General features: G+C 41.9%; 1 protein-coding gene across 2 annotated transcripts in view; it reads left to right on the top strand.

Moving 5' to 3' along the window:
• usp16 (ubiquitin specific peptidase 16) overlaps positions 1–14,586 on the top strand; it is a 58,645-nt gene that overhangs the window by 1,842 nt on the left and 42,217 nt on the right. The window contains exons 2-6 of one of the 2 annotated variants that reach the window (XM_038802370.1): positions 2,814–2,960; positions 8,861–9,033; positions 10,577–10,680; positions 13,026–13,129; positions 14,123–14,286. In XM_038802370.1, coding sequence (XP_038658298.1) covers positions 2,900–2,960; positions 8,861–9,033; positions 10,577–10,680; positions 13,026–13,129; positions 14,123–14,286 — 606 coding nt within the window. In that variant the 5' untranslated portion in view covers positions 2,814–2,899. The remainder of the gene's footprint in view (positions 1–2,813; positions 2,961–8,860; positions 9,034–10,576; positions 10,681–13,025; positions 13,130–14,122; positions 14,287–14,586) is intronic. The other variant, XM_038802371.1, reaches the window with a different exon arrangement.

Here is a 14,586-nt window from a genome sequence, read left to right as displayed (position 1 = left end):
TCTATCACTTGGTCCATAGCTTTGTATGCTATGCTATGCTATTCCAGGTGCTCATCCAAATGCTTCTTAAATGTTGAGGGTTTCTGACTCTACCACCTTTTCAGACAGTGAGTTCCAGATTCCCACCACCCTCCAGTGAAAGGTTTTTCCTTAAACCCCGTCTAAATGTCCTGCTTCTTACTTTAAAGCAGGGGCTGGTTTAGCACAGTGGGCTAAACAGCTGGCTTGTAATGCAGAACAAGGCCAGCAGCGCGGGTTCAATTCCCGTATCAGCCTCCCCGAACAGGCGCCGGAATGTGGCGACTAGGGGCTTTTCACAGTAACTTCATTGAAGCTTACTTGTGACAATAAGCAATTATTATTATTAAATTAGGGTTTTGGCAGCAGATAAGCTGAGGTGGGTGCTGAATATCGAGATGTTACAAAGAACAAAGAAAAGTACAGCACAGGAACAGGCCCTTCGGCCCTCCAAGCCTGCGGTGACCATGCTGCGGAGGTGGAAAACAGGAGTTTTGCCAATGGGATGGATATATGGTCAGAAGCTCCTCTTCAGATCAAATAGGACACCAACTTTGTGAACAGTCTGGATCAGCCTTGGACGACTGCCAGAGAGGATTGGTGTCTAGGGAGTGGAGTTTGATTTGGAAGTAGAGAACAATTGCTTCAGGCTTCAAAATATTTATTTGGAGGAATGGATGTCAGGCAAGCAGTGTGATACACTGGAGGAGTCGAGAGAGGCGGTGGTGGGTAGAGCTTTGTGTCATCAGTGTACATGTGGAATCTAATGTACTGTTTTCAGATGATGTTACCAAGGGACATATTTTGTTTTTAGTTCAGATTTCCAGCACCTGTGGATTTTACTTCAGGCACGTGACGTGGTCAGTAAATTAATGAGAATAATGTTAATAATGCAGGAGATAAGTCTCCTGGACAAGATTACCTCGGAAAGGCGATCAGGGGAGGTAGAAACTAGAGTAAGACATAAGTTCAGGTATAGCACAGGGAAATGGAGGGAAGTGGCAGAGACAGCTGATCGGATTGTCTCAAAGAATTCCATGAGCTCTTTGCACTTGTCAGAGGTGAGGGTGTAGCAGACAAGACAAGAGAGGTATAAGAAGATGGTTCACAATAGAAAAAAGGGAGCTGGGTGTTATTTTTGCATTGCATCCTGGAATTGTGGACAGTTCTGGTAGATGAGAGCATGATTCGTTAGTGCTTTATGTGGCCAGCTAGATCTGATGGTGAATAGCTAATGCAGTTGTCTGGTCAAATCTGCACCCCTTGGACTTAAGGGAGCAGGGATGAGGGCCATACTGGGGAAATAGCTATCTCTTAGAAGATGATTAATATGAAGGATATATTAGCTCTGTTTCTCTCCCCGCAGATGGTCAAGTCAAGCACCATCTGCAGGGAGAGAAACAGAGCTAACATACCCTTCACATTTTCTGGTTTTATTTTGGGTACATACATTGTTTTCAGCAGTTTGAACAGAACTGCAGACCAACATACTGTCTTTTGACAAGCAGGTGGAGGCTGAACTCTTGAATGGAAGGGTGTTGGCAATTTACATTTGGTTATTTGTCCATTTTGTTATGATCCCTGTCGAGACCAAATAGCTTTTAAAAAGAGATTTGAATTTCTCAATGATCAACTCAAAGAATCACACAAGATTTCACATTTTAAGACTTTTACTGTAAAAAAAATAAAAGTAAACCAACATTGAGCAGATGTTACTTAATAGGCAACTAACACACTAAACTACAGTAAAGGTATTTCCCTTTAACTTATCACAGAACACCAGATCATGTTTATACATTATACCACACTCTCCACAGACAAAAGCAAATTCCTGTGAATGCTGGAATCTGAAACAAAAACAGAAAATGCTGGACAATCTCAGCAGGTCTGACAGCATCTCTGGAGAGAGAAGGAAGCTAATGTTTCAAGTCTGGATGACTCTTTGTCAAAGCTAGAGATTGGGACAGATTCATATTGTTGTGGAGTGGGAGCGTGGGAGCGATGGGGCTGGATAGGGGGCCAGCGTCTTTCTCTCCATAGACATATGGGCTTCAGTTTAAAGCCCAACTCTTCGTGGAATTAACAGGATCCCTTCTCCATGCCCTGCCAAGGTGAATCTTCCATTATTCTTTTAAACCAAGTCTTCTTCACTCAACCCTTTGAGCTTAATCAAACAGGCTTCCTATTGTAAGATTCCACCTGGTAATTCCATGGTATTTAACATTTCACAATCCTTGTTTCCTCCAATATTGATTCGTGCCTGACTACCTGTTCCTGACATTCTTTGAAATAGTGCCATGCACTCTTTCACATCCACTTGAACGGGAAGGTAGAGCCTTGGTGTAACACCTCATCCAAAAGATCTCCAGCAGACTACCTTTGCACAATTCACCATGGTATGGAATTTTGCCTCGATTTTGCGCTCCGGATGTGGAGTTGGACTTGAACAAACAATCTTCTGACTCCGAGGCAGGAATGTTACCACTGAGCTGCAGCTAACGCACAGAGCAGATGGAATTGGGAGTTTAGGGTGAATTTGAGAGGTCACTGGGGAGAGATTCTGGATGATGAATATACTGGGATTTAGAATATAAATACTTCCTGAAATAAGGGAGATGGGAAATTAATCATGATGTCTTGTGTTTGGAAGTCAGTTTAGTTGCCTGCTGATCATTCAGATTTACTCAAGGTTTCCTTATTCTTGCATATCCTATAGTCATTTGATTCAATAGACATGTTTGTGAAATTATTTTTTAACAGCATTGCACCCAAATGGTTTTATTTAATATCTTCAGGCGTACAGTTTTCCAAATGCTTGGTCTTGAAGTTGCCTTTCTGTTTTGTGGGCAGTATTGCTGAAGGATACTGGGACAATATTGAAATGGGAAAGAAAAAGGAAAGACAAAATTCTCCACCAGCCAGTGAGACCTCTGACAGCTGTGGTAAGAAAATGCTTCTTTGGTTTCAAATTGTAATGTGAGGGCAAGTGGTACTAACGGTATTGTGCTTTGAAAGAGCCAGCACAGACACAATAGGCTAAATGGCCTCTTCTGTACTATTCTGTGGTCTGTGCCTTTCCAACAAAGGTTTATTCTTTCAACTCCGTTTTGTTAAGGATTCAAAAGAAATCCTCAAATAAACTAGAGTCAAATAAACTAGAGTCAAATAAATCAATCGTCAAAACTAGCAAAATAATAAAAGTTCTTTGGGAAACAAAAACTGCAAATGCCTGATGGCCTTGGGCTGCACTTGGTTGGAATCTTTAATTTTCTGTCAGTGCTCTGTGTTCTCTAAATAGCCATTCATTTTTAAAAAATAAATTTAGAGTACCCAATTAATTTTTTCTAATTAAGGGACAATTTAGCGTGGCCAATCCACCTACCCTGCACATCTTTAGGTTGTGGGGGCGAAACCCACGCAAACACAGAGAGAATGTGCAAACTCCACATGGACAGTGACCCAGAGCCGGGATCGAACCTGGGACCTTGGCGCCATGATGCAGCAATGCTAACCACTGCGCCACCGTGCTTCACTTTAAACAGCCATTCATAAGGATATTTATTTTCATTAGTGTCATGGAGAGAAAAATGTGGAATGGAAGTCGTCATAATTCCTGAGGACCTTACGCTGTTCTCCCCTTTTGAGAGAGAGCTGACTGGTGATGATTTTAACCTGAGGGTCACTGCACCGCAAGCGAGGGGCAAGATTCGGAAAGCTATGCCTTCATAGATAACTTCAGCCGATCCTGGAATTGAACCCACGCTGTTGCTGTCAATCCTCATCCAGCCAACTGAGCTGGAGCAAATTGTGTAGGTTGATTGACTTCAGTAGTTTTCAAGCGAATTGAGGGCACCTTCGTGCAATAAGCCTAATGTTGAGTGGCAGGTAGACAGCTAGATATAGCAGGGTAGGTACTCGGGTAATCCTGCATTAGACAGGACAACATAATTATTTTATTCCTTGTGCAATATCACTCCGTTTCCTTCATCGGTAGAATGCACCAAGCTCCAGTTTTTCTACCATGACTTAGCTAATTACATAATTGGAGCGCTAACCAGTTTGGAAAGTTATTCGCAAAAGATTTCTAAATATGTGGACGACACCAAATTGGGGAGAGAGAGTTAATGGTGATAACTACAACAAATTGCAGAAAGGCATTAATAAATTGTAGAATGGGCATATCATTGTCTAATTTCAGCATCGTTAAGAATGAAGTATTACGTTTTGGAAAGAAAAAGGAGGATGTCACGTATTATTTGGAAAATAAGAATCTAAACGGGGTAGAGGAACAAAGGAAGCCTCAGTACAAATACAAAAGTCAAAAGGTTATGGCGCAGGTCAACAAGGTCATCAAAAAAAGCAAAACAAGTACAGGAATTTATTTTTTGGAAGGATAGAACTGGAATAGAGAAATTATGCTGAAGCCTGTATTTTTCTTAATTCGCTTACGGGATATGGGCGTCGCTGGTTAGGCCAGCATTTATTGCCCATCCCTAGTTGCCCTTCAGAAGGTGGTGGTGAGTTGCCTTCTTGTACTGCTGCAGTCCTTCAGGTGTAGGTACACCCACTGTGCTGTTAGGGAGGGAGTTCCAGGATCTTGTTCCAACGACAGCAAAAGAACGGCGATATATTTCCAAGTCAGGGTGGTGAGTGACTTGGAGGGGAACCTTCAGGTGGTGGGGTTCCCAGGTATTTGCTGCTCTTGTCCTTCTAGATGGTAGTGGTCATGGGTTTGGAAGGTACTGTTGAAGGAACCTTGGTGAGTTACTGGACTGCATCTTGTAGATGGTACACAAGGCTGCCATTGTTCGTCGATGGTGGAGAGTTTGAATGTTTGTGGAAGGGGGAGCAATCAAGCTGAATGCTTTGTCCTGGATGGTATTGAGCTTCTTGAGTGTTGTTGGAGCTGCACTCATCCAGGCAAGTGGAGAGTATTCCATTACAATCCTTACTTGTGCCTTGTAGATGGTTGAAGGGCTTTGGGAGGTCAGGAGGTGCATTACTCGCCGTAGGATTCCTAGCCTTTGACCTGCACTGGTAGCCACAGTGTTAATATGGCTAGTCCAGTTCAGTATCAGATCAATGGTAACCCTCAGGATGTTGATTGTGGGGGATTCAGCGATGGTAATGTAACCATGGCTAGACCATACTTTGAGTACTGTGGTAATTTTTCATTTTCATAAAGGATATGGACGCACCGGGGTAAAGAAATTTACAAGGTTGATACCAGTACTGAAAAGTTATATCTATTAGAAAAGGATGAATAAACTGGGCCTCTTGAAAAAAGGCTGAAAGGTAGCTTCACGAAATAAAACAGATTCAGAAGAAACATCCAGAGAGTGGTGGGAATGTGAAACATGTTACCACAGGACGTAGTTGAGGCAAATAATGTAGATCGGGCTTGTCCAGTGTCTGGCCTGCCAAGGCTGGCCATCCAGCCAGCCAACCAGTATTCAAAACGCACTAACAAACTTACTCTTGTGAACACTGGAGGTGTTTGGCAGCTTTCAGCCTGAGACCTGAAGACAGGAATGGTAGTGGCAGTATCCTTGGAGGGGAGGAAGAGACTGTGAGGGAGTGTATGTCTGCTAAGGGTCGGGGGAGAGGCCGAGTGGGAGTGTTTGTCTGCCGAGGGTCAGGGGAGATGCTGTGGGGAGTGTTTGTATGCCAGGGATAAATTGAAACTGGCCAGTAATTGCTCTAGCAAATTCCAAATTATTCTACCAAGGTCCAATAAAAAACAAGCACTGAATTGAAATGTCGAATTTCAGAAAAGCAAGAAATTCATAGCTTTGCACCCAAATTGCTGCTGTTTGTTTTGTTTGCATTGAATTGTGCATGACGTGCACCTTTTTCTTCGGTTAGAAAACTATACAGGTTTGCAGCCTGGAGTTGCAGGGTTGGAACACTGAATCTGTGGGAGAGGCTTTGGGCCTGCTATGCCATTTCTTGCTGTATGGGTAAATGCAGAATCACAGCTGGTGGTTCAATTCATCACCTTAATTCCCATTGGTGGTCACTGATCGTCAGTCTGGACTGTCACATATAGGTCAATAACCTTAAATCAGCCTTAAACGCTCCCTTGAGTCAGCTAGTGCAAGTGCTCGACTTGGCAGCAGTGAGTAGGGCATTAACACAAGATATGTCCACTTTAGGGCAGGAGTTTCATTCCATTTTAAGAAGAATTAAGTGGGGTTGCAGTTGAATTCAATTCAATTGATGGGTTAGCCCAATCTTTAGAGCAGGAGAGAAATAGAAAAAACAAGAACAATTTTTTAAAAACTTGTCAATCCAGCACCTTTCACCATCTAAGGACTGACTTGGACAAGTCTCATTCACCCATCACCTCCTGTGCTTGATCACCAACATTGGTTCCCGGTCAAGTAAGCTAATATATTATTCTTTTCATTTGAAGCACGTTTATAAAACTGCATACTTCTTGTTGTTTTTACGATCAACGAGATGCATTTCTAATTCCTTATCTTTCACTGTGAGTGTGAAAATAATTGATATGTGGCCCCTGACCTGAAAAGCTTAAACACCCCTGATGTAGATGCATTTAAGGGAAGCAAGATAAGCAAATGAGGGAGAAATAAATAAAGGACTATGCTGATAGATGATGAAGGATTGGAGGAAGCTGTAACGGAGCATAACCACCAGCATGGACTTGTTGGGTCGAAAGGCCCATTTCTGTGCTGTGTAATCTATGTAGTTCTATATACTAGTGAGGTAAATTCACAAAGTACAGGGCTACTGCAAAGAAAGAAAAAGTTAAAATTATATTAGAGCCTTTCACAATTCAAAGCACTTCACTGTCAAAGAGCTACTTTTGATGTGTAGTCACTACAGGCAAATAGAAATGCCCACTTCCACACAACAAGTTCCCACTATAAAATAAATGGCAGATAATCAGTTTTAATATTAGGGATCTGGATATTCGGAAAATATTCTTGTTCTTCAGATAACTTTGTCAGATATTTTATGTACACCTGAACCGACAAAGGGGAGATTTCTCTAATATTTAATGTGAAATGTGGCAGTTCTGCCAGTGCAGCATTCCCGCAGCACAAGAATTTTGTGATGAAATTCTTTTGGATCGGGGCTTGAAACCTCAACCGTGTGAGTCAGGTGAAAATACTACCCTGAGCAAAGACTGGCACCAACATTGTGCTATAGAAAGGTATTTTAGTTCTTGCCAAATTGTGATAAAAAATTTATTGTATTGAAAATGTGAGACTGCAGATTTTGGGTAAAAATTTCTGCCCGACTGCCCCCCAATTAGCATCTGTATCTCCAATCTCAGATAGCAAAGTTAGCAGATTACCTGCTTTCAGACTATTAAAATGTTGCTGTAATCAACTACTTAGAGGTGCACATGATAATGTTATATTGACCAAGATTTTACAGTCAAAAATGAAGTGAAACTGTTTGCCACTGGCAGAGAATGTTGACCACAAAGATCTGATCATCACTGTTGCCTGGATTTTATCTTTCTTGACCTTACATTCCAGCACTAGATCCAGCATCCAACAGGTGATGACATCAAGGAGGCCAAGGAACTAGTCACATTGAAGATTTCTCACAGACAGTACACGAGGAAGCAAAAGCACTGATTATCCATCACATTTGAATAATTTTACAAGAACAAACAAAGATTGGGATATAGAACATAGAACTGTACAGCACAGAACAGGCCCTTCGGCCCTCAATGTTGTGCCGAGCCATGATCACCCTACTCAAACCCACGTATCCACCCTATACCTGTAACCCAACAACCCCCCCTTAACCTTATTTTTTTTATTAGGACACTACGGGCAATTTAGCATGGCCAATCCACCTAACCCGCACATCTTTGGACTGTGGGAGGAAACCGGAGCACCCGGAGGAAACCCACGCACACAGGGGGAGGACGTGCAGACTCCACACAGACAGTGACCCAGCCGGGAATCGAACCTGGGACCCTGGAGCTGTGAGCATTTATGCTAACCACCATGCTACCCTGCTGCCCCTGGGATATGTGCATGGAATTAAGATAGAACCTGAAATATCAGGAACTTTAAAAAGAAAGTAAAGTCTATGTAATTTTCAAATCACAATCTGGAAGTTTGACATTACACAGACATGAAATCAGTTTTACAAGTGCAGAGAAGTCATTACGCCATAGTATGCTGTTTAAAAGCCCAGTTATGCCTCATTCAAAGTATAACCTTTTCAAGGATTTTTGCAGTGAGACACATGGTCCGTAAAGTGAAGTTCACATCAATTCCTGAAATATTTAAGATTTCCATCTGCAAACACTTTAACTGTGCATCCTGTGGAAGAGCAGGTTATCACCGGCAGCAAACTCTGAATTTTCAAGTTTAATTACACATATACAGTTGCCAGGCGTTTCTGTCAGTTTCAGAGTTGTAATGATGACAAACACTGACAGTTGTATTATCATTATAACTGCAAAATCCAAGCCAGTAATTTTTTTGTCACCTTCATGGGGCAATATTTTCTTTATGCTCTGTGCACTCAACAAAGACTAAGAGCTCAATGGGAATATACAAGTATCAGTCTGTGTCCTCCGAATCCAAAGTACAACACAATGGCACTGCAGCTTTATCTTTTTGCCAATGCGTAGAATTGCTCCATATTAATAAGGAACAAGTTTGTCATCCATTTAATATCATGTATTTGCTGTTCAAGATATAGCACCGGTTCAAGTTAAATCTTTTACTACACTTATTTGAATTTAGAGCAAGAATATTGATTGCAATCAATAACATTATATATGCAATTCAATACCAAATTTGAATATCCTAATACAACTTGTTACTTCATTTCTGATTTATTGCAGTGCCACAATGTGTACATACTCGCAAGGGACTCAACCTAAATCAGATTAAAAAACAATTGCTTCAGCATTGTTGGAACACTTGTGAGGACTGCAAAACGAATACCAAAACAGAAGACAAACACAAACCGGACGACCATCCGACTGTCTGGTTATGCTTAAAATGTGGGCATCAGGTAAATTGCTGTTTTATTGAAATATTACGCTTTGTGAAACATATTATCCTGAGATCATGGCAACTTTAGTTCTGGGCCATCCATTTCAGGCTGTTAATTTCCTTTACTCGGTCATGTTTTGTAAAGAACTTCACGTCTGATAAATATGTTTCATGTTTAGATTACCTTTGTAGCTAACAGCGCAACATTTTTAGAATGGTATGACAAAGTCTGCCAGGCTTTCCTCCGGGTGCTCCAGTTTCCTCCGACAAGTCCCAAAAGACTTGCTTGTTAAGCGAATTGGACATTCTGAATTCTCCCTCAATGACCCGAACAGGCGCTGGAGTGTGGTGACTAGGGGATTTTCACAGTAACTTATTGCAGTGTTAATCATATTTTTGTTTAGCTGCCTATCTTTATCTACCGTCCTGCTAAATTGTCTAATTAAGTGATGTCTACTCCAGACAATCTGGCCACTCATCATGGATGCTGGAAACATGAAGTAAAAACTTAAGGTTTTCAAGTAAAAAGTGAAGTAAACAATGCTGGAAATACAGAGCAGAGCAGACAGCATCTGTGGAGTGAGAAACAATATTAACACTTCAGATTGATGTCACAACCACAATGTGATTCAAGAATTGGCAGTGTGGCTGTACATGTACATACAGTAATTAATTTCAGGACTGCGGCAAGATAGCAAAACTGGGTAAGGGTGCAATTCCACCTTTCCTAACTGTTTTCAATTTAGTGTCACTTGGTTACAGATATTCGCTCATTCCTCCAGACTGCTGAATACTTTTCTAGTTCAACACCTTGTGTGTGAGAATATTACTCAAATTACATTGTAAATTCACATTCTGGTGGGGTGGGGGAACTTGATCTGCCATCAGCTGTAAGATTAGTTCCGGGCAGATCCCCTTTAGATGTTTATATCCATTGTAGTTCATGTCTACAGATAAAAGTCCTTATTTCTCTGTTGGTACTACTCAATCCACTATGCAGGGATTGTACTAATTTTATATTCTATAATCTTGTAAGAAAATTGAGATCTACTATTGTGAAACTGAGAAATTGTAAATTATATCCATAATATTCACTGGTTATATAATTTGGTAATCAGCTACAGATTGATACAGAATTTACAATCATTATAGTATACCAGTTAATTCTTGGAAATGATTGAAATGCTTCCACAACCTTACTGCAACACAAATGAACCTAAAATTGAGTAATCCTGGAAAATTAATGTGTTGAGAAAAAAGAACAGTCGTTCTATGTAGTCTCTAGTTTCAGGGAACAAATTAGTGTTCCAGTATCTCAAATAGTATACTGTGCCTGAATTTTTCAGTTGCACAATGTCAATGTTCTTGTCATCCGTGAAAGCTACTGTGCATTCTCCACATAACTTTAACTAAAATGTTGTTAGAAAGTCGAATTATGCACATGAAAACTATGATTGAGTGAAAACATTGGCCTGCTGCAAGTCTTTGTTGCTCACTTTGTGTGGTATAAAATGATTTATTCAGCATTGCACAAATGTCCTGACTTGATTTGTATTTTTCAGGGATGTGGGAGGTATTCGGAAGATCAACATGCTCTTAAACATTACGAGAAGCAGCATTCAGAATCACACTGTGTGGTTCTTAATTTAGACTCCTGGAGTGTATGGTAGGTTCAATATTTCATGTATGGTGATATTTTCATGGATTATCACTTGTAAATATTTGAATTAAATTAGTTTTTGAATCAGTTTGTGACATTCACTCGCTATTTTGATACTATAATATTTGTGGGTTCTCATAAAACAGTTCGAAACCAAGTAGCCAACGTTAGTGAGAATCAGTTACATTTTTGAGGTCTCTAATTCCTGCTGGTTGACAAATACACAGGGCAGGATCATATGCAGGTTAACCAGCATTACTGAAGTCAGATGATTGAGCTTCAATATTATCTGTCGCTAAATTGCTTTTCATTGGTCCATAAAGGTAAGGTTTAGGGTATGACCTTGTGAGCGGCAATGAAGTGTTGAGAATGGTTTCAGGAAAAATATTGCAAAACTCTGATTTGCTCTTCTGATTAGAGGAGAAGGTATCAAGATGGTAGTGAATGGTGGGACAGGGCTGGGCAAGTTGGGAGTGTTGAAGCAGCTGAATAAGATTGGATTGGATTGGATTGGATTTGTTTATTGTCACGTGTACCGAGGTACAGTGAAAAGTATTTTTCTGCAAGCAGCTCAACAGATCATTCAGTACATGGAAGAAAAGGGAATTAAACAATTCAAGAAAATACATGAGAATACATAATAGGGCAACACAAGATATACCATGTAACTACATAAGCATTGGCATCGGTTGAATCATACAGGATGTAGTGTTAATGAGGTCAGTCAATTAGAGGGTCATTTAGGAGTCTGGTGACAGTGGGGAAGAAGCTGTTTTTGAGTCTGTTTGTGCATGTTCTCAGACTTCTGAATCTCCTGCCCGATGGAAGGGATCCTTGATTATGCTGCCCGCTTTCCCCCGGCAGCGGGAGGTGTAGATGGAATCAATGGATGGGAGGCAGGTTCGTGTGATGGACTGGGCGGTATTCACGACTCTCTGAAGTTCCTTGCGGTCCTGGGCCGAGCAGTTGCCATACCAGGCTGTGATGCAGCCCGATAGGATGCTTTCTATAGTGCATCTGTAATAGTTGGTAAGGGTTAATGTGGACATGCCGAATTTCCTTAGTTTCCTGAGGAAGTATAGGCGCTGTTGTGCTTTCTTGGTGATAGCGTCGACGTGAGTGGACCAGGATAGATTTTTGGTGATGTGCACCCCTAGGAATTTGAAACTGCTCACCATCTCCACCTCTGCTCTGTTGATGCTGACAGGGGTGTGTACAGTACTTTGCTTCCTGAAGTCGATGACCAGCTCTTTAGTTTTGCTGGCATTGAGGGAGAGATTGTTGTCGTTACACCACTCCACTAGGTTCTCTATCTCCCTCCTGTATTCGGACTCGTCGTTATTCGAGATCCGGCCCACTATGGTCGTATCGTCAGCAAACTTGTAGATGGAGTTGGAACCAAGTTTTGAATGCAGTCGTGTGTGTACAGGGAGTATAGTAGGGGGCTAAGTACGCAGCCTTGCGGGGCACCGGTATTGAAGACTATTGTGGAGGAGGTGTTGGTGTTCATTCTTACTGACTGTGGTCTGTTGGTCAGAAAGTCAAGGATCCAGTTGCAGAGTGGAGAGCCAAGTCCTAGGTTTTGGAGCTTTGATATGAGCTTGGCTGGGATTATGGTGTTGAAGGCGGAGCTGTAGTCAATAAATAGGAGTCTGATGTAGGAGTCCTTGTTTTCAAGATGCTCTAGGGATGAGTGTAGGGCCAGGGAAATGGCGTCTGATGTGGACCGGTTGCGACGGTATGCGAATTGAAGTGGGTCAAGGCGTTCCGGGAGTATGGAGGTGATGCGCTTCATGATCAGCCTCTCGAAGCACTTCATTACAACTGACGTCAGGGCCACCGGGCGGTAGTCATTGAGGCATGTTGCCTGGTTCTTCTTTGGTACCGGTATGATGGTGGTCTTCTTGAAGCAGGTAGGGACCTCGGAGTGGAGTAGGGATAGGTTAAAGATGTCTGTGAATACCTCTGCCAGCTGGATGCGCAGGCTCTGAGTGCATTTGAGTATTAAGAGCTATATTTGGGGCTGGTTTAGCACAGTGGTCTATATAGCTGGCTTGTAAAGCAGACCAAGGCCAGCAGCACGGTTCAATTCCCTTACCAGCCTCCCTGAACAGACACCGGAATGTGATGACTCGGGACTTTTCACAGTAACTTCATTTGAAGCCTACTTGTGACAATAAGCGATTTCCATTTCATAAGAATGCATTTTAAAGAAGCACTGCTGCAAGAATTTGTACAAGATTAAAAGGTAAGAAGAATTGGGAAGGATGGTTAAAAGGATGGCTGTGAAGGACAATGATTTACATTGATTTTGTGTTTGTTTTGATTAACTCTTCATTATTTTGATATAGGTGCTACTTGTGTGATGATGAAGTTCATTATGAAGTCAATGATCAATTAGGTCAATTTGTAACATATATACAAAAAAAGACAGCTGACAAATGCGCCAACACAGGTGAGTTATCAAGAAGGTTATTTGAGTTAAATGATAACATAAATATGCATAGATTTAGGGGCAGCACGGTGGCGCAATGGTTAGCACTGCTTCCTCACAGCGTCGAGGTTCCATGTTCGATCCCGGCCCTGGGTCACTGTCCGTGTAGAGTTTGCACATTTTCCCCGTGTCTGCATGGGTCTCGCTCCCACAGCCCAAAGATGTGCAGGGTAGGTGGATTGGCCACGCTAAATTACCCCTTAATTGAAAAAAAAATTGGATACTCTAAATTTTTTTAAATATATGTACATTTTATACATCTTCAAATACTATTTAATTCCCACATTGCTGAATATTAAGGTGCAGTTATTGCAGACTGTTGCACTTTTTGGAAAATCTACATATTAGGACAAGACAGCTAGTCTCATTTTAATGTGCAGATTCTTGAGGTTACTGAAGCTTTGGGTTCATCCCCTTCACTTCGGAGACCTCAGGTGAGCGCTATTTGGTACTGGCCTCCACAAACGGGTACTTAGGACACATGGATGTAAGAATTCAAACCTGATTTGTACAGTTTTGGTTGAGTCTGCAGAACAAAAATAGACTGCTTATCTAACAAAATCAACTTGAAATGTGTGCAGGTACATTGGCACCGGCGGGGCGGGGGGAGTGGCATGAACCACTCCGGTGCGGGCCGCCCCAAATGTGCGGAGACCTCCGCACCTTTAGGGGCCAAGCCCTCACATTGAGGGGCTAGGCCCGCGCCGGAGTGGTTGGCGCCCCGCGCCGGAGTGGTAGCCGGAGGGAAAGGCCGGAGAATCGCCGGGGGGGCACGCCAACCGGCGCGGAGCGATTCCCGCCCCCGCCGAATCTCCGGTGCCGGCGGAGGGTCGTAGAATCCCGCCCCTGATTAATTGAGTGCTGTAGCAGATGTGGTGGTACCTGATGTTCAAGAGATTAATGTATGTAACATGGATACATCTAGTTTAAATTGTGTTGTATTTCTATTTATAGCTGCACTGCCTGAAACTAATGAAAATGGTAAGGGAAAGGAAGACAACACAACGGAAACTGAAAAACAAGAGAAAGGAAAGACTGTGACACAAAGTAGCCAGCTGACCCCAGTGAAAGGACTCAGCAATCTTGGCAATACTTGCTTTTTTAATGCTGTCATGCAGGTGATTATAAAGCGTTAACATGAAGCACTGTATCTCGTGGTTACAAAACATCGGCTTACTAGCTCGCGTTTTATTTAATTGACAATTTTTAAAATTGCACTAATGAGAAAACTCAGACAGTACTTTGATGCAAGTAGCTCAGTCAGCTGTGGATTTAGTCATAGCACCAAAAGACATTACTACCATAAAATGCGCAATAACATATTTCCTCTATTTTGTTTAAGGGACAGGAAGACTAGCCTAAAAGACTATCATTTTAAATAGCCATTTATTCAGAGACCAGAGTACATTTTTGTATTC

The sequence above is a fragment of the Scyliorhinus canicula genome, chromosome 7 (genome assembly GCF_902713615.1).
Source record: "Scyliorhinus canicula chromosome 7, sScyCan1.1, whole genome shotgun sequence".
NCBI classification, from domain to species: Eukaryota; Metazoa; Chordata; class Chondrichthyes; order Carcharhiniformes; family Scyliorhinidae; genus Scyliorhinus; species Scyliorhinus canicula.
This window is presented reverse-complemented; position numbering and strand designations above follow the sequence as displayed.